General features: G+C 53.0%; 1 protein-coding gene across 5 annotated transcripts; it reads right to left on the reverse strand.

Moving 5' to 3' along the window:
* Nucleotides 1–5: 5 nt before the first annotated feature.
* Nucleotides 6–14,922, reverse strand: EPHA1 (EPH receptor A1). 5 transcript variants are annotated; one of them, XM_001490060.7, is made up of 18 exons: nt 14,754–14,922; nt 13,687–13,754; nt 9,348–9,629; nt 7,979–8,381; nt 7,590–7,745; nt 6,925–7,269; nt 6,642–6,769; nt 6,242–6,392; nt 5,675–5,771; nt 5,387–5,445; nt 4,427–4,552; nt 3,366–3,551; nt 3,165–3,226; nt 2,837–3,043; nt 2,498–2,647; nt 2,028–2,221; nt 437–592; nt 6–356 (listed from the first exon to the last, which is right to left on the reverse strand). In XM_001490060.7, exons 1-18 carry the CDS (start codon nt 14,833–14,835, stop codon nt 278–280), a joined length of 2,931 nt encoding a protein of 976 aa, XP_001490110.6. In that variant the 5' UTR covers nt 14,836–14,922; the 3' UTR covers nt 6–277. The 5 variants fall into 5 exon arrangements, with proteins under 5 accessions (XP_001490110.6, XP_070121220.1, XP_023495643.2 ...); XM_070265119.1 differs by having other exon boundaries at nt 2,028–2,647; nt 14,754–14,903; XM_023639875.2 differs by lacking the exon at nt 13,687–13,754 and having other exon boundaries at nt 14,754–14,897.
* Between the last annotated feature and the right edge of the window lie 2,365 nt (nt 14,923–17,287).

Below are 17,287 nucleotides of genomic sequence, written 5' to 3' on the forward strand. Positions count from 1 at the left end.
CAGGGTAAAGGTGAAAACTCAGTTCCTGTTTATTTACAAAAATATATATGTATATGTTTATATATATTAAACCCTCCCCCAGACCCCTCCCACAATTATCTTTTTACTTCTACCCCCACCTCCCTTTTTAAAACAAAGAGGCTCTAGAGGCAAGTTCCTCAGGGAGAGGTGGGCAGGAGCAGCACCAAATGCCCCTCGTAGGTTGAGGGGAGGGACACGATGAGTGACCACAGCCCCATCCTTGCTCCGTGAGGACAGGGTCAGCTGAGGTGAGGGCTCAGTCCTTGAATCCTTGAATACTGCAAAGAATGCGCTTCTGGTGTCCCGGCAGTGTGATCCCCATCTGCACCAGGTCCCTGTGGGCAAGGAAGGCCAGTTGTGAGTGTGTGGCTCAAACCCCAGCTGCGTCGGCCTACCCGGGCCCCAGGGTCCTCACTCAGCCGTCAGCTCCAGCACACACTCCATGGTGTCCAGCCCGGCTGAGTGGAAGTGCAGGATGTAGCGTTTCATTCGTATGGACTCCAGCCACTCAGGGACGCTTCGATAGGGGATCCCATCTGAGCCACTCAAGCTGGGCAGGCGAAGAGTCACCCTGTGGGACACGGGCTACCTCAGTCTCAGGGAGATGCTGAGGCTGTCCTCAGCCTCCCGTCCCCAGCTTTCCTGAAATCGGGGCTCAGCCTACAAGCATCTGCAGCCAGCATTCAAGTTGGGTGTCTGAGCACAGAGATTATCTAGATTTTGTGGATTAACTCAGCCATTGTCTGCAAACCCACTTCCTGGCCTGTTTCCTGGTGTGCTCACAGCAACAGACAGGCTGACAGTCCTGCTACACTGACAGACCGAGGTGAAGCAGCAGCCCTAGAAGTCTCGAGCAGAAGCGAACCTCCACTGGAGTGGCCAGCTCTGGACAACCGACTGGAGGCTGGTTAAGAAATGAAAGTCTCAACTACCCGGCTGAGAGGAAGCAGAAGGCAGGAAAGCCGAGGCCTTGGAAGGCGGGTGTGGTCCTGCCTTTTTTCAGGGTGGCCCCTTGTGTTCTGGGAGCAGCCCCTGCTTGCCACCTCCAACCTCTGCTGTTATTCTTGCACTCTGACACCCACAATACAATGAGTGTTCCTCTACTAGAGCCAGCCAGAGCCAAAAACCATTAGCAAAGTAAATCTGCTGGGGGAAAAATATCCAACATTCCAGAAAGATTAGCACATGCAGTCTCCAGTGTACAAGGGAGTTGTGCTCCAAAAGATAGTTTCAAAAGTTGGAACTTGGAGCACATTTTCTCCCAGAAACAAGGTTATATATGGTGGTTTGATACAAAGGCCAGCACACCAGGGCTAGTTGACCTGATAAAGCATTTGAAGTCTGGCCTTGCTCATCTCCCCCACCTTACCCCCTCCACCAGTTCATTCTCCACATTCTGGCAATGTTTTTAGTAAAATGCAATTCTGACCATGTCCCTCCCATGGACAGTTTTCAAAAATTTAAAAACCTGTGCTCAGCATAAAGTCAGAACTTCTCAGCAGACCTGGTCCTCCTTGCACTGACCCCTCTCCAGCTTCAACTCTGGCCACTGTCCCTGAACGCTGCTGTCACCCTGCACTATTTGCATTGTGATTCACCTGCCCTCGGCTCCTCAACCCATGCTAGCCACGCAGTCTGGGAGCCTTCCCAGACCCCACAAGGTTGCCCCTCCCAAGTCAGGACTCGCATCCCACTGTCTGGCACTTGCTGGGTTCTCTGTCTTCCCCACCCCAATCGAGCTGACCCAGCCCCCTGGAGCAGGTTATCAGCTTGCAAGCACTGCTCCCACGTGCCTTCCATCTCAGTGTGTTTGCTTCCTATCTTCTATCAGACAAGAGCTATCAAGGGTAAGACCACATCTCCTCACATCAAGGTGGACTCTCCCTGAGGGTGCAGGCGTGGTCTTGCCTCATATGCTGGCACCCAGGCCCAGCACTTGGTGAATGTGGCTGAACTGGGAATGTGGCCCATTTCCATTCTCCCAGATCTGCCCTCCCCAGTGTGACCTGGGATCAAAGTTAGCGATGGTCCGCAGGGAGTGGGGGTTGGCAAGCAAATGATCCAGGTGTGCCTTCAGCTGGTGGAAGTGGGGCCGGCGGGCCCGGTCGTAGGCCCAGCAGTTCTTCATGAGCTCGTAGAGAGGGGCAGGGCAGTCCACGGGAGGGGGCAACCGGTACCCATCCTCAATACTCTTCATTACCTGGAGCAGCAGAGAGGGGAAGGAGGCCTGAGGTAGGAAACTAACCTGGCGGCCCGTGAGAAACCTCTGTTCACCTAAGAGCATGGCAATGGAGCCTCTAAGCCCCCTGACCAGGGTGGGGGTAGTACAGAGGGTGTGAGCCAAGGTGACCAGAACAGATAGGAGTACAGAAAAACTGTGGATCAGGAAGAAGAAATAAAGGTATTTGCAGGAGGATTTTGGGAAGGGATGAGAAGCGACTGAGGGATGATGTGGGGAGGATTGCCCTGGGCTTACCTCCTGATTGCTCATCTCCCCATAGGGCTTATCCCCAAAGCTCAGCACCTCCCACATCACGATCCCAAAGCTCCATACATCGCTGGCCGTGGTAAAGATCCGATGGGCAATGGCTTCAGGGGCTGTCCAACGGATGGGGATCTTTCCTCCCTAATAGGGCATGTGGAACAGAAAGCTGATGTGTTTCAGGGCATGAAGGGGGGTGGAAAAAACAGCTGTGTGAAGGGGATGGGAAGTTATTGTGTCCAAATGAGCATGCATCTCGTGCTCATATGTGTGACTGCACGAGTGGCATGTAATTGTGTGTGAACATGCATGCGGCGAGTACAGGGCTCTGACCTGGGTTTCATAGGTGCCATCAGAGTTGTCTAGGAAGCGGGTCAGGCCGAAGTCAGACACCTTGCAACATAGGTTCTGACTCACTAAGATGTTCCTGGCGGCCAGGTCCCGGTGGACATAATTGTGGTCACTGAGGTAGTTCATACCAGATGCAATGCCCTGCAGCATGGCCACTAGCTGTCCAGGGATCAGCTGGTCCTCCCGCTCCTGCGGCAGGTAAGTTGGGTGAGTTAAGGGATGAGCAGGGTCTCTTCTTCCCAGGCCAGGAGCCAATACCCAGGGACCCGTGGCGCATCCCCTTTCCCAGATGGTCCTCGGCCTGCCTCACCCTCAAGAAGGCATCCAGGGCTCCGTTCTCCATAAACTCTGTGATGATCATGATGGGCTTTCCTGAGACACAAAGCACATGTCACTACGGCAGCCTCCACCCTGTCTCCACCCAGAACCAGACTTCTGCCCCTGGCAGCACATCTTCCCTGCGCTTCCGTGGTCCCATCCCTCCCAGGCTTCCGGAGACCACTCCTCATACTCTTTGTGATGACGCCTTCCAGGTGCAGAATGTGTGGGTGGTTGAACTGGCCCATGATAGTTGCCTCTCGAAGGAAGTTCCACCACTGACCATCTGGAGATGTATCTTTCAACGTCTTAATGGCCACAGTCTTGCAGTCCTGGCTGGGGATTCTCAGGGTCCCTCGATACACTTCCCCAAACTCTCCTGGGTAGAAGAAAAACAGGGCCATGGCCTGATGCACTGTCAGCCTCCCCCGGGGGATAGGCAGCGATATCCTCCAGTCCTTCAGTTCTCTTTTCCTTTCTGGATCCAAAACCTAGCATGCCCTTTCTGGGGCAAGGGCTTGGGGTGTACTTTCCAGGGAAGGGGACAGGACTCTGGGACAGGAGTGCAGCTCTGTGACCTGTTCAGCTGTCTCCTGGGTTAGCAGAGATCTTGGCTAACGGTAGATCATCAGTAAATGCTGGGCGAATACACATTGTGCAGTGGTCCTGGAGTGTGTTCATGAAGGGCAGGCTGGTCCAGGGCCAGTGCATAAGTGAGCGGGAGGCTGACCACTGCCGCCTCTCTTCCGCGAGCTCCTCTGGTCACAGCTTGGCCGACCTGGCCGCACAATCAGCAAGGACACTGCCAAGCTTTGTTCTCTGCTCAGATCCATTTCCCCCGGTGACCCAAGGAATCAGGGCAGCCCAAGGACACTGGGCCCTCGTGGGGTGGAATGCAGGGCGAGGGAGGCTCTGAATTTCTCCCACGTTTGGGAACCATCTGAGAATAACCTGAGCCTGGGCACAGCGATCCCTCTCCTGACAAAGAGGATGTGTTTAACACTCTTTATCAGAAACTCCATAACCACGGAAGCAGACCTCGTAGGAGGCGCGTATCCAGGACACCTGATAAGGGGGTTATAACATGAACACAGCAGTTCAAGGGGGATACAGGGTAGAGCAGGGAGGGAACTCATCTGGGGGAGCTCTTGTGCCAGAGGAAAGGCCAGCTGGGATCCTCCTCAGGGAAGGGCCAGAAGGAAGGGGCTGGCTAGGAGCTCTGTGCTGCCACGGGGGGGAACCTGCAGGGCTCACCTTCCCCTATGACGGTGTCTACAATCAGCCAGGTTGGATCGAGCTCCTGGGTGAAGTCCAGGGCTCCCTGGGCAGGGTCCTCATATGCCTGGAGGTCCACATACGGCTTCAGCCACAGCTTGTCCTCTGTGGGGAGAACGGCAGAGCTCGGCCACAAGAGCTCCCACATTGGGGCTCAGGAGTATTGGGTGGGGGAGGCAGAGAGGGGCCAGCTCCAGACCCCAGACTTCTCATTCTTCTGTTCCCTGAGGAGTGCTGTTTTGTGGCTGAAGTGGGAGAAAGTCTCCATCCTTGGCAACAAAGCGTCCATAGCCCACTGTCCTTTCTCCTGTCTAAACGCAAAGCTCCGGTGTCCTCAACCTCCAAGGGCCAGAGCAGTGGGCCAGGACCCAGGCCCAAAAGTGTGTTCACGGCCTCAAGTTACCCAACGTTCCCGTGGCTCGATGACCCACGCTTCGAATTCCTTGCCCTTCCTCCTCACAGCTGCTCACCATATTCCTCCAGTCACTCACACCTCGTTCACATTCCAAGACAAGCCTCACACCCGCCTCATTACTTGGATGGACCACTGACTCCCCCTTTTGTGGGCACTAATGAGGTGACCAGCAGGAAGCCCACATGCCTCAGAGGACTTTAGGGAGCCTGCTGGCAATCCTCTCCCGCCCAGCCTCAGCCCGCAGACCTGCCCAGCTAGGAGAGGGAAGGCCGCCCAGAGCCTGGTGCAGGTACAGGGGCACCAGCAGCTAACAGGCAATGGCACAGAGCCTCTGGGGGGCTTTCAGGACACAGTTAATTAACCAAAGTTAATTAGGCAGCAAAACACAAGAGCCCTGGAGACAACAACTTCACTTGTGCTCCCAGAGTTGGCCTAGCAAATGTGGGTCCCTTGGTCCCATCCCAGCGGCACCTCCCAACACATACGCACATGTGCGCGCACACACACAGGCACTCCTGGCTCACCTCGGTTCACGCTGGTGACATGATCACGCGGCCTCTGCTGCCGTCGCCGCTTAGATTTCCTGTGGGGGTTAGGGGGCAGCTTCTTCAGGGTCCCCGGACCACCTCAGGGGCTCAGTGGGCACTGGCTGAGTTTTCCCCAGAAACAAAAGGGGGTGGGGCACAGGGTGGGTGGAGGGACACACTGGAGCTTTGGTACTAGGGGGTGGGAGGATCGTTGGGGCTGCATTCAGGGGCTTCTGACCAGGCAAAGGGACCAGGATGGTGGGTGGGGAGGGACAAGAGCAGCACCTTGAGCGGAAGACAAGTATCCCGAGCAGCAGACCTACACCCAGCAGCAGCCCAAAGATGACGGCCACGATCTCGCCTCCAGTCAGGCTCCTGGAAACTGTGGCACACAAGGTGAGGAAGTCTGGCGGGGCTCAGAGTCCAGAGGGATGATGGAGGCTACAAGGGACCGCCTGGGCCAGGTCCCTCAGTGGGCCTCGGGTGTGCGTCCCCTAACCGGGGAGATGGGTGAGAGAAAGCATGTGGGAAGTGCCTCACACAGGGACCACTAGCCGGGGGCTGCCGGCGGCAGAGCACAAAGCCGAGGGGTCAGGGATTTGATAAGACACTGGCTGACAGTGTCCAGTACCAGTAGGTGTGTCTGAGGAGACCACTACAGGGAGGGGAGTCGGCGTGAGTCCGTGTGGGGTTCTCCCCGAAGAGGCAGCATGCGTGTGTGTGTGTGTGTGTGTGTGTGTGTGTGTGTGTGTGTAGAGGAAGAGAAAGGGCCACCGACTAGAACGTGGTCCAAGTCTCAGTGGAGGACAGAAGCATATGTGTTTGGGGCAGAACACAGGGTAAGCTACCCACCTGGTGGGCTGGTCCGAAACTCCTGATCAGGGGAGAAAGGGCCAGGGCCCAGTGGGGTCAGCATTCGGACTCTGACGATGTACGTGGTGTCTGGCTGCAGTTCAGTCAGCAAGACCCTGGGTTCTAGAACCATCTGATGCCGTTCTTCGTCCTGAGGATGGGGACTCATGTTAACTGGGCTATGCAGAGCCAGACCTGGTGGAGATGATGGGCAGTCGGGAGCATGTGGGGGCAAACGGGTTGGGGAATGTTAAGGGAACAGGCTGTCTGCAGACTTTTATCCTGAGAAAGCCACACAGTTCACTTTGGGCAGTTTTCTCCCCATCCTGCACCCCAGGCTAGCATGTTGGGGTGTGCCCAGGCACAGACACTGGAGACTATCTCTCAGCCGCATCCTCACCTGGTTCAGCACGTGCAGCTCATAGCTTAGGTTCCCCCCAGGGCTGCGAGGCCGGGATCCCGCCCAGGTCAGCTCCAGCTGTCGCGGTTCCTTCTTTACCAGCCTCAGGGACAGGCCTGACAGTGACTCTGAGAGAACCGAGGGTTCCAGTTGGATTTGGAAGGAGACAGGAAATAACTTAAGCAGCTGTTCAATTGCATCCTGCCCATCAATTTGTCCCTGTGGCCTTACGGCCTTCTGGTTTCCTCCCAGTCCTGTGCCAGCCCCTCTCCAGGTCCCTCACCTGCATGCCCCATGCTGATGCTGAGCAAGGCGCTGGCTGGCTTGGAGGTGTCCAGCCCTGACACTCCATTTTGGGCTGCGATGTTAAAGGTGTAGTTGGCGTAGGGTTCAAGGCCGTCAACACGCACAGCAGGAGCAGCGAGCCCGTCGGCCGAGGGGGAGAAGCGCACACTTCCCCCACAGGGCTGGCAGGGCCCTCCATCCAGCGCTGCTCCCCGACACTGAGAACACCCCACACTGTATCTGACGTCCTGGCGACCCCCCGTATCCGCTGGGGGTTGCCAACTCAGGGAGAGCTTGGTCCCCAAAACAGAGAAGCTCAGGTTTTGGGGGGCTGAGGGGGGACCTGTCGGAGAAGAAGGGCCATCAGTAGGAGCCTGCTTTGTTCTCACTCAAGCTGCTGACATCTTGCCTTCTTTCATCACAATTCTTGAAGTCCTATGAAAGCTTTGCTGAGAGATTTGATTCCTACTGAGGAAAAAGAAGCTTAAGCGTATCTCTGCGTTCTTCCAGAGAGAGCAGGGGGCAGAGGAGGGGCTTTAAGAGTCTAGCACCCTGCATGGCCCCCAATATGTGATAAACTCTGGAAAATTCCAACGCTAACAAAGGCTCAAAAAAGGTCCTGCACCTCCTCACAGATGGCCTAGCCCCTCCCCCTCGACTCACGTGTACATGCTGCCTGGGGGCCCTCCCCAGGGGCTCGGTAATGGCCGTCCTCACAGGTACAGATGGTGGCTCCCTCAGTCTCAGCTGTGCTGTGCTGGGGGCACTGGAGACAATGGGGTGCACCCATGTCAGCCCGGTAGGAGCCGCCAGGGCAGGCTGGAGAGAGAAGGCAGTAGAGCCGTAGTTATCCAGCGTCTTACAGGCAGAATCACACTCATCCCCACCCCATGTATCAGAAACACCCCTGCATGTGTCTCCCTGGGGCCCTGGGACACTCAGTTTAAAAATCGCTGAGGTGGAGCGTTGGTTTCCTTCTTTTCCTTGACACCCCAGAGACCCTCCCTTGAGTCGTCCCTACAGGTTCTCACCACCTCCTCAAGTCTCCTTACCAAGGCATCCCTCGCCATCGCCACCTTCCTCATAGCCAGGCTCACAGTGGCACCGCCCCACCGGTACCAACCACTCGCCGTCGGGGCTGCAGTGCATGCGGGCGGCACCTGAGGGGCCAGGGCTGGCCTGGGCATGGGGCAAGCAGGTCCCTGCCACTTCCACCAACCCGCCCAGTCTGGGGAGAGTGTCAGGAAATTGGGCCAAGCCATGCACAGCCTCGGGACAGCGCTGGTAGAACACCCGTACGGACACCAGGGCCACACAGGCACCCGGGTTGTGGAAAGCAAGGTAGAGTCCACGGCGGGTCAGGAGGCCCAAGGAGCAGTGCTCCACGTTCAGTTTCACTGAGCCGGATGCAAGGTCTCGGATGGTGAAGCTCTGGTCTGCGGCCACCGTGGTTACCTGAGAAGAAGGTGGGGGGAAGAGGGGAGCAACAGCAAAGTCATGTTTCATTCCCACATAACAGAAATGATTGTTTGCTTAATACTTTACAATTTATACAACCATAAACCGAGGGCTTATTATGTGTGAGCTACTGAGCTAAGCATTTTACGTGCTGTTGACTCCATGCAATCATCCTATGAGGTAGGATGGATTACCATCCCCATTTAACAGATGAGGGAACCAAGGCTGAGAGAGGTTGAAGACCCTGTCTGAGATCACACAATTAACTTCACGATGGGGCTAGAAGTGGAACCCAGGCATGGGACTCTACAGCCCATATAATTTCCACTATTTGAAGGTGTTTCCAGCCTCACTGCCAATGGAGTGATCAGTTATAAAATGTGTCATCATTAATTTATTACTAATAAGAAACTTTACAGCATCTTCTCTTTGGAAAAAAAGAGAGCACACCCTGTAATAACACACTCCTTACTCTTCTGCATTCCAGTCTGTTTTCTTGAATAGGATAAAGGGATGGTATTAGAGAGAAAGCCTGCACAGAACCATCTTCCTACACAACTCTAGCTATACTCATGCGGATGTGTCACACGTGAATGTCGTGGGCACTGATGGAAAAAGTCAAAATACGTGTTCCCTGCCCCCACCAGGGCATACCGCTATCTCAGTGGATGCATGCAGAAGCCTCTAAAACAGATGAGGCTGGCACTGTTATCATCACTATTTTAAGATAAAGAAACCAAAGCTCAGAGAGGCTAAGTGATGCGCCCAAAGTCAGGACACAGCAGAAAAGGTACTCAGATCCAGCTCTTCTGATTTCTAGTCCCACATTCTTCCCATTATTCTACACCTACACTCTCTTTCTGTTTCTGCCACCTTTTCTTTTTCTTAGCTAAGTGGGGTCATGGAAAGGAGTGAGGCAGGGATCAATGTCAGGATTGAAATGGCACTGAGGGGTAGGAGCACCTTCTGGAACAAGGGCCGTCGGAGCTGAATGCCCACGTCCTGGTCACTCTCCATGTACAGGAGGTTGAAGGTCTCCTTGCAGCCCAGGGGCCTGGCTCCCCCGGGGAAGCTCTTGCAATCCCGCACGGTGAACTGCAGCTCCACGTGGACACGTGACGCCTCCTCCCCCCGGTAGATCCAATTGGAGCGAAGCCAGTGGTCAGTGTCTCCGCCTTCTTGCACTGGGCAGTCCTGGTACATGTACAGGGGTGTCCCATTCAGCATCTGCTGCACCTCACTCCACTGTGAAAGCAAAACCAGAGTCAGGCTCCAAGTCATCACCTGCAGCCCAAACTCAGGTTTTCTAGAGCTGACGGAGAGGAGGCGGGTGTCAGAGGCCCTCAGGTCCATGTTACTTGTCCTGCCCTCTCCCCACCCCTCAGCCTCAGGAGAGTAGGTTAAATATTTAGGGTAGGGAATTTATTTGGATATAGGATGGGCAGCACATCACCCCCTTAACATCCCTAGCCAGCAGCCCTGGTCCCTTCAACTAGCCCGCTCGAATTGCAGGAGTGGGAGCACCCATTTTTACCTAGTTGATCAGCAGAGCTGTCAGGTACCCCAGAGGCAGACTTTCATAGCAAAAACTCATGCACAAAACCTTTCTTCTAATTTGTTCAGAGAAGAGAGGCTGTGTTTAATATTGAGGCCCTGAAACTTCTGGAGGGCAACAACGAGCATAGAAGTCTGTATAAGGGAATTTCACCTTCTCCAATATTCTTTCCAGTTACGGCCACTGTCAAAATCAACAACTGACAGAGTTGGCTGGACTCCTAGACACAATCCAGTCCACGCCACTTAATTTCTTTTATGTTAAAAAAAGTTTTTAAGCTTAGTTAGTAATGACCACTACTAATATAGTGCTTAGCATGGGCCAGTCACTGTTGAAAGCATTTTCCATGAGGAAACTGAGTCACAGCGAGGTCAAATGATGTGCCCAAGGCACTCAGCTATTAAGAGGCAGAGCTGGGACGTGCACCCAGGCACTCATGGATCCGGTTTATGCTCTTAATCATTATGCTTCTATCTACTCATTATAAAAAGTCAAAGAATAAAAACTCACATATAATAAAAAGTAAAAGTTCTCCCCTCTGTGCACCCCATTCCCAGAAGGAGCCACTCTTACAAATTTGGAGTAAAACTTTCCAGATCATTTTCGGTGCCTCTAGAGAAATGTTTGAACGTTTTTCTGTGTTTGTGTGTTTTTAACATAATTTTTTTTCCTAACAAGTATTAGAATAACAAATGTTATTCTGTAAGCTACTTTTTGTTTTGAAAAATGCCTGTGAAAGATGCCCACATGAGTCTATATGGATCTACATAATTCTTTTTAGCAATCCATAAAATAGTATTCCATTGAATGGATATACTATAACCTACTTAATCATTCACCTATTGTTGGACAATTAGGTAGCTTCTAGCTTTTTTGTTTTTTATTTTAAGGAAAATGTACAGATTTCTGTAGAACTGCTATATCAAAGGGCAAACATATACGTTTGATAAGATGGTGCCAATTGTCCTCCGGAAAGGCTTTATCAGTTTACACTTCCACCAATAATGCATGAGGGCTCATCTTCTCAAAAGCTCAACACTCGATATTGATGATCTTTTTAGTTTTCGCCAATCTTACGGACAAAACACAGCTTCTTGCCATTTTAACTTACTTTTCTTTGAGGAGGAGGTTGCATGTTTCTCTTGTTCACTGGCTATTTGTAGCTTTATGCAATTATCTGTTTGTAATCTTTGATATTCTATTGTTACCTTTTGATTGCTTGTTTGGCTGAGCTTTCTTCTTAATATTATAGACATTAATCATTGGCTTGAAACGTCTGTTTCAAATATTTTCTCCCTGTCTGTCATGCCACTTAACTTTGCCAATGATGACGATTTAAAATTTTTAAATGATGACATCTATAGTCTTTGCTTTGTTATTTTTTGGGTTGTGTATTTTGCTTGGGAACCTCTCCCATCACAACCTTATAAAGGTCTCCTATATTTTCTCGTAATATGTTTGTAGCTTTGGTTTTCAGATTTAGATTTTGATCTCCCTAGAATTTTTTGTGTAGAGTGTAAACTGGAAATGCAACTTTACCTTCTCTTTTTTAGCTATGGACATCTAATTGTCAGTTTATTGACTAGGCTATACTTTCCATATGAATTTGCAATTCTAATGTTACCACACACTAAAATCTCACCTAACGTGGGTTTGTTTTTGGACTTTCTATTCTGCTCCACTGACTGAGGCTTCTTGTGCAATGCCACATGTGTTAATTGTAGATGATGCATAGTATGTTTTGATATCTGGTAGGACAAGTCTCCCATTTCATTATTCTTGTTTTTCAAAAAAAATTACCAGCCATTCTTAAGTATTTTCTCTGTCAGATGAATTTAAGGAAGAAGCTCTTAAATTCTACAAAATATTCCATTGACATTTTGGTTGCAATCCCTTGATTTTATAGAGAAGTCACTGTGAGGCCCTTAGAGAGTTCACTTTCCCAAGGGCTTTTACTCCCTATCAGGCACAGGCTTTTATTGCTACTCTTAGCTCTGGGAAAAGGCAAGAAAAAGCACCAATAACAAAGAATTTGGGGTAGGGTGGGGCAGGGGCAGAAATATAAGCTACTGTGAGCACATATTTTGCATCATGTTAGGGAGTTCAGGGACCGGGCAACGGGTGTCGAGGCAATGAAGCTGCAATGATGGAAGGCACCCAGGGCTGTTCTTAAGAGGCAGCTGTGATGGGGATGCCAGAGTGGAAGGCATGGGGTGGAGGTCAGGTGGAAGGGTGGTGGGTGGTTAATGTGTAGCTCATTAGCTAGACTGCCACAGCTGCAGCTGGAGCCAGGAGAAGCAGATGTGCCCAGCTGTAACTCGCCTCTCTCAGTTCCAGCAGTGACAGATGGGAGAGGACCAGCTGCCCAGGATCAGCAACAAGGATCCTTTCACTTATCAGTCGGGTTTCTGGCTGCCACATGGATACATTCTGGGGAACCTGAACCAATATGCGTGTGTGTGTGTGTGTGTGTGTGTGTGTGTGTGTGTGTGTGTATGTGTGTATGTTTTGAAAAGATGGGGAGAATGGACAAGGCAGACAGTTGGACTGTGTGACTGCTGCTGTCTCCTTGCCCTCCTAGTACCGCTTAGTCTGAGCTGTGAAAGGGGCCTTACTTCCACTCCAGCCCAATTAGGGAAGAGTTATTTGGGTGAGGGTGGCAGGGGCACAGTGAAGGCTGGTGGGAGCCAGCAGATGGACCTGCAACCCTTGCTGTGGAGTGATTAGCTGGTTTATGAGATGAGGCGCCTATTAGGATTGGCCTAATCCAGGATTTTCCAAGCAGCCCGTCCTGTAGGATACATTATGGTTCAGTCTATTAATTCTAATTACAGGCTACTCTGTGGGAGAGCCGAGAGTGGAGCCAGGACCCAGAGGGAAAGAAAGCAAGGAACCCCAATCCCAGAAATAAAGGCCAGATTCCTACTGGAGTAGGAAAAGGAAAACCTAGAGAACTGAGTCTGGGACCAGAGAGGAGAGAGGGCTGAGGCCAGAGTCCTGGCGGCTGAGGGAAATGGGGCAGCCTCCCATGGTTCTGCGGCCAGCTCTGCTGAGCAGCGGAAAGGTACTCAGAAAGGTACTCGCTGGGACTCACAAGATGCGACCTCTGCTCACTGGGTATTTGGAATGTCCAAGGAGGGCAGGGACTTGGAGCAGGCTCAAACAGCTGGAATGCATGGTGTGCCTGACTGGGGAGGATGGAGGGCGTGCCGAGGGCTCAGGGACTTCTACTGGGGCAGCTTTTCACTTTGGGGGAGTCAAAGACCCTTTGAAGAATTTGATGAAAACTTTGGCTCTCCTCTCCAGCAAAAAATGTCCACATACATATACACAATTTTGAATACACTTTTATGGGGTTCTCTGACCCCCTGAAACCTATCTGTGCAACTCTATTGGGATTGAAGACACTTTTCCTGTGTTTTGGCCTCAGCCTTCAACCCCAGGATGGTCCATTCTCTCCCAGGAGGAGGTGGGCTCATCCCTGGCAGGACCTCACAAGTATTCAGCCCTCCCTCACTGGGGCAGGGAGGGGAGGAGCTAGGCATTGAAGCTTCCCCATGGGGTGCAGACTGACCCCCCCCCATGTCCCATTCAGGAGGCTCTGACTCACTTCCCCTCCCCCTCCCTGAGGAGACACTTCCAGTTTTTCCAGCTCTTTTCTCTGTTCCTCCACCCACCTCTCCGCCCAATTTCCCACTGGCCTTCAGACTTGAGCCATCCTAGGTCCTTCCCTCCCCTGACACTTACCCCATCCTCTGGGGGATCCAGCAGCCAGCCCAACTCTCCCTGTGCCGTGCTTGTGTCCATCAGGGTGACTGAAGGTGGGGAGAAAAGGGGCCTGTCACCTCTGGGGGAGGAGGCCCCACATGTGCAACCCACCTTCCTCCTTCTGGGCCCCCAGGCCAAGACCTCAACATCCTGTTCCTAACAGCCGTGCCTTCCTGAGGCTTAGGGGAGAAAAACAGCCCCAGAAGGAGGAGTGAAGAGCTCCAGGGATTAGTCTGTCTTCCTCCAGAGTGGGAAGGGAGGAAGGCAGAGGGGGGCAAGGGGTGAGGGCTGGATCTTCGACCAAAGTCAACGCAGGAAGCCTTAAGAAGAGCAGCCCCATAGAAGACGTGCACCCTGTCACCCAGCGGGGGCTGGTGCAGCCTGGGGGGGACCCATCAGCTGTAGAACCGAAAGGGTGCCTTTGACGAGAGGCGCTCAGCCTCTGGAGGTCTGGAGTGGGTAGGCTGTGGACAGGGGACTTTAGAGGGGGTTCCTGGGTGGGGAGGCTCCCTCGTGTTCTGCCTGTGATTACGAGTTTGCAGTGGGGTACAAGGCTCGGCTCTGAGTGTGCGAAGTGGGAGTAATAGGGCTGGAGAGGTTGTGTAAGCCTTCACATTAAGGCTTGACCTCTACCACTGGGAACCCCTGCACCCTAGCTTTGCCCCCAGACGCTGGCAGAAGGCGACTTCCAACCTCTGACTTCAGAGGGTTCAGATCTCTGGATTGGGCACCTAAGGCTAAGACTGCTTGGGAATGTGGGGTCCCCACGATTGCTGGGGTGCGGGTCTGGACGCTGCTGCCTCGCAGCTGTCAGGCGCTCACTCCCCACCCCCAGGCGCAAACTGCTGGCCAGCAGGGCCAGGGGTGACTGACCCGGGAAAGGTAGTTGTTTGGGGTTAAAGATCAAAGATTGGCCTAGGCGGTCGATCTCCTGGCGGGCGGGGAAATAGCGCAGGAGCGGGGCGCGAGGAGAGGCCTCCTCAGGAATGCCGGCTCCGGAAGGAGGGGGCCTGCCGGGCCCGGGGGGCGGGGGTGGGGGTCGGTACCTTCCTTGGCGCGCGCCCCCGGGGTCAGCGTGGCGCAGAGCAGCAGCAGCAGCCCGAGCCCCAGGGGCCAGCGCCGCTCCATGGCGCCGGGCCGGGACCTGGGACCGCGGTCCGCTCCGCTGCGCCAGGTCCCGCGGACTGGACGAGCCGGGCGGGGGCGGGGGGCGGGGCCAGCTCCGGGGGCGGAGCCCCGGCCTCACCTGGATCACCTTCTTAAAGGGACAGTAGGGCAGGAAGGAAACTTGTCAGGCAGGTAGTAAACTTCAAGAACCGGAGGCGTCTTGTCCGGAATGGGACTGCGGGCGCCGCCTAGTGGGTGGGATTAGGAATGACTAACCCAGTTCTCATTCCAGTTCTAGACCCAACCCAGTCTTGAGCCAGCCTTTAGCCTAATTCTACCTCGGATTTGAACTACATCCTTGTATTTCTCTTTCTCCCTCTCTTCAGGGCCAAGCACTGTAATAGACCCCGGGCAAGACAGAAGTTTATGCTCCAGTCGGGGAAGCTTGGATGACCATAAGGCAATGCATGGCGGGGCACAACCCTTAGAGAAGCACCTGGAAGGCTGAAAGAGGAAGTAGGCCCAGCTGGCGGGGCACATCGGCTGAGTCTTCAAGAAGACATGGGAACTAGTTTTTCAGTGGCAGAGATTGGGAAAGGCATGAGCAAGGGCCTGAGGACGGGGAGCCTCAAGGTGTGCTCTGGGAGTGGTGAATGGACCCGTCTGACTGCTGGGGCACAGGATTTGTCTTGGGAGGGAGGTAGAAAGGCGGATGTGGGCCAGAGCAGGGAAAGTCTTGATAAACACGTTAAGGAGTTTGAACCTTACCATGCCCTTTACAGAGCAAACATGAGGAATCTGTGAGGTTCTGAGCACAAGTGGTAAAGAAGGAGCAGATCCAGCCTGCAACAGCCCTGTAGTGGTATCCACCCACGGCCCTCCCACCCTCTCGGAGGCTGCCTTACATTATATTTAATAAATGTTTATTCAGTTTCTACTCTGCATGCATTAAGCTCTGAAAGCATCAAGCAAGAGTAAGACAGTCCCTGCCCTAAACAAACTATTAGTCTGAGGAGTGTTGGAGGCTAGTGCGTGCAGCAAGCACACCTGACTCCAGTGACAGGCAAGAGTGGTGCATGAAGGGGGACACAGTGGCTCAAAGGGGAGTGATGTACCACTGAGGAGCTGGCTGTAGGCTCCGTTCCTGGGGCCTCTCCTCCCTGCGCCCCTCCCTGGCTCCGTCTCTTTTGGGTGAATCATCCATGGTTTTTCTATGACTTAAGCTGTTGCATGTTTCAGTCATTGTGGAGGAAGGGAGGCGGTACATTATAGGTGCTTATTTTTTTTCCAAAAGTTAATACTTCTCAATTTTTCATCTTTTTTATGCAGATAGGAGTAAGAAGAAAATGGCTCATAATTTCCTGGCCTAGACTATCCTCACTGGCATAAATAAATGTAATCCATGTACTTTGGTTGGAAAACTCACATTGAACAGAAAAACAAAATGGAAAGTAGAATCCTCCCTCCTCCCGTCCTCCAAATCCTGTCCCCAAAGTTAACCACCATCAACTGTTTCTTGTGATTCCTGGGTTTTTTCCCTGTGTACACACCATCATATGTTTCTCCCCTACATATACATGCTTTGGAATATACACACACAGAGGGGCCATAGGACGCACACTGCTCTGCACCAGGGGTCTCTTTCTAATGGTAAGGACTTTGGGGAGGAGGCAGAGGCTCCTGCAGGCTCTCTGGGGCCAGAGATTTGTGATTTCAGCAGGGAGGAATGGGTGAATGGCACAGCCAACCAAGGGGGGTGGGGGGGGGGGGGAGCCGAGCAAGCTTTGGACAATTGCTGCTAGGAAATCAGCCAGACTGTGGTGAGGTAATGCATGTGCTCGGTGCTGTAGTTTGTTAGTACCAGACCCCTGGGACTCCAGGGACTGGGGTGGGGCTGGCCCTGAGTGAGCGGGGAGTGGAGAGGGCTGCAGAAGAGGCTTGCTCCTGGTGTAGGATTGCGTCTCTGTCCAGGTCTGGAAGCTGCGCAGGAGGGGAATGAAAGCCCACTTCCATCTCTATTCTGGAAGACCCTGAGTTAACAATTGCTCACTCCGTTCGTTGTGGGAGGGGTACAGCTTTGATTGTGGCCTCTCTGACTAGCAGGGTGGCTTTCCTCAAGTGATTTCTACTCTCTAGACCTTGGTTTCTTCAGATCCCCATGATCTCTGAGGCCTTTTCCAGGAAAGATGGCGGTATTCAGAGCGGGGAGATTTAGGTCAGCTCTTTTAGCCGTTCTGTGCCTCCGTTTCCTTAGCTATAAAATGGGGTTAATCGTGCCCACCTCACGGAGTGGGTGTGATGGTCAAAAGAGGAGAAAGCGCTTCACTAACTGTAAGGTACGGAACCAGCGTTAACGTGCTGGGAGAATGACAGAGGCTCTGACTGACTGAGGTTCTCCAACAGGCCTCCAGGTCACTCCCAGAGTGAACAACCTCTGTGACTAAGACATCATTTTTTTTTTCTTTAAAAGCAC

The sequence above is a fragment of the Equus caballus genome, chromosome 4 (assembly GCF_041296265.1).
Source record: "Equus caballus isolate H_3958 breed thoroughbred chromosome 4, TB-T2T, whole genome shotgun sequence".
NCBI classification, from domain to species: Eukaryota; Metazoa; Chordata; class Mammalia; order Perissodactyla; family Equidae; genus Equus; species Equus caballus.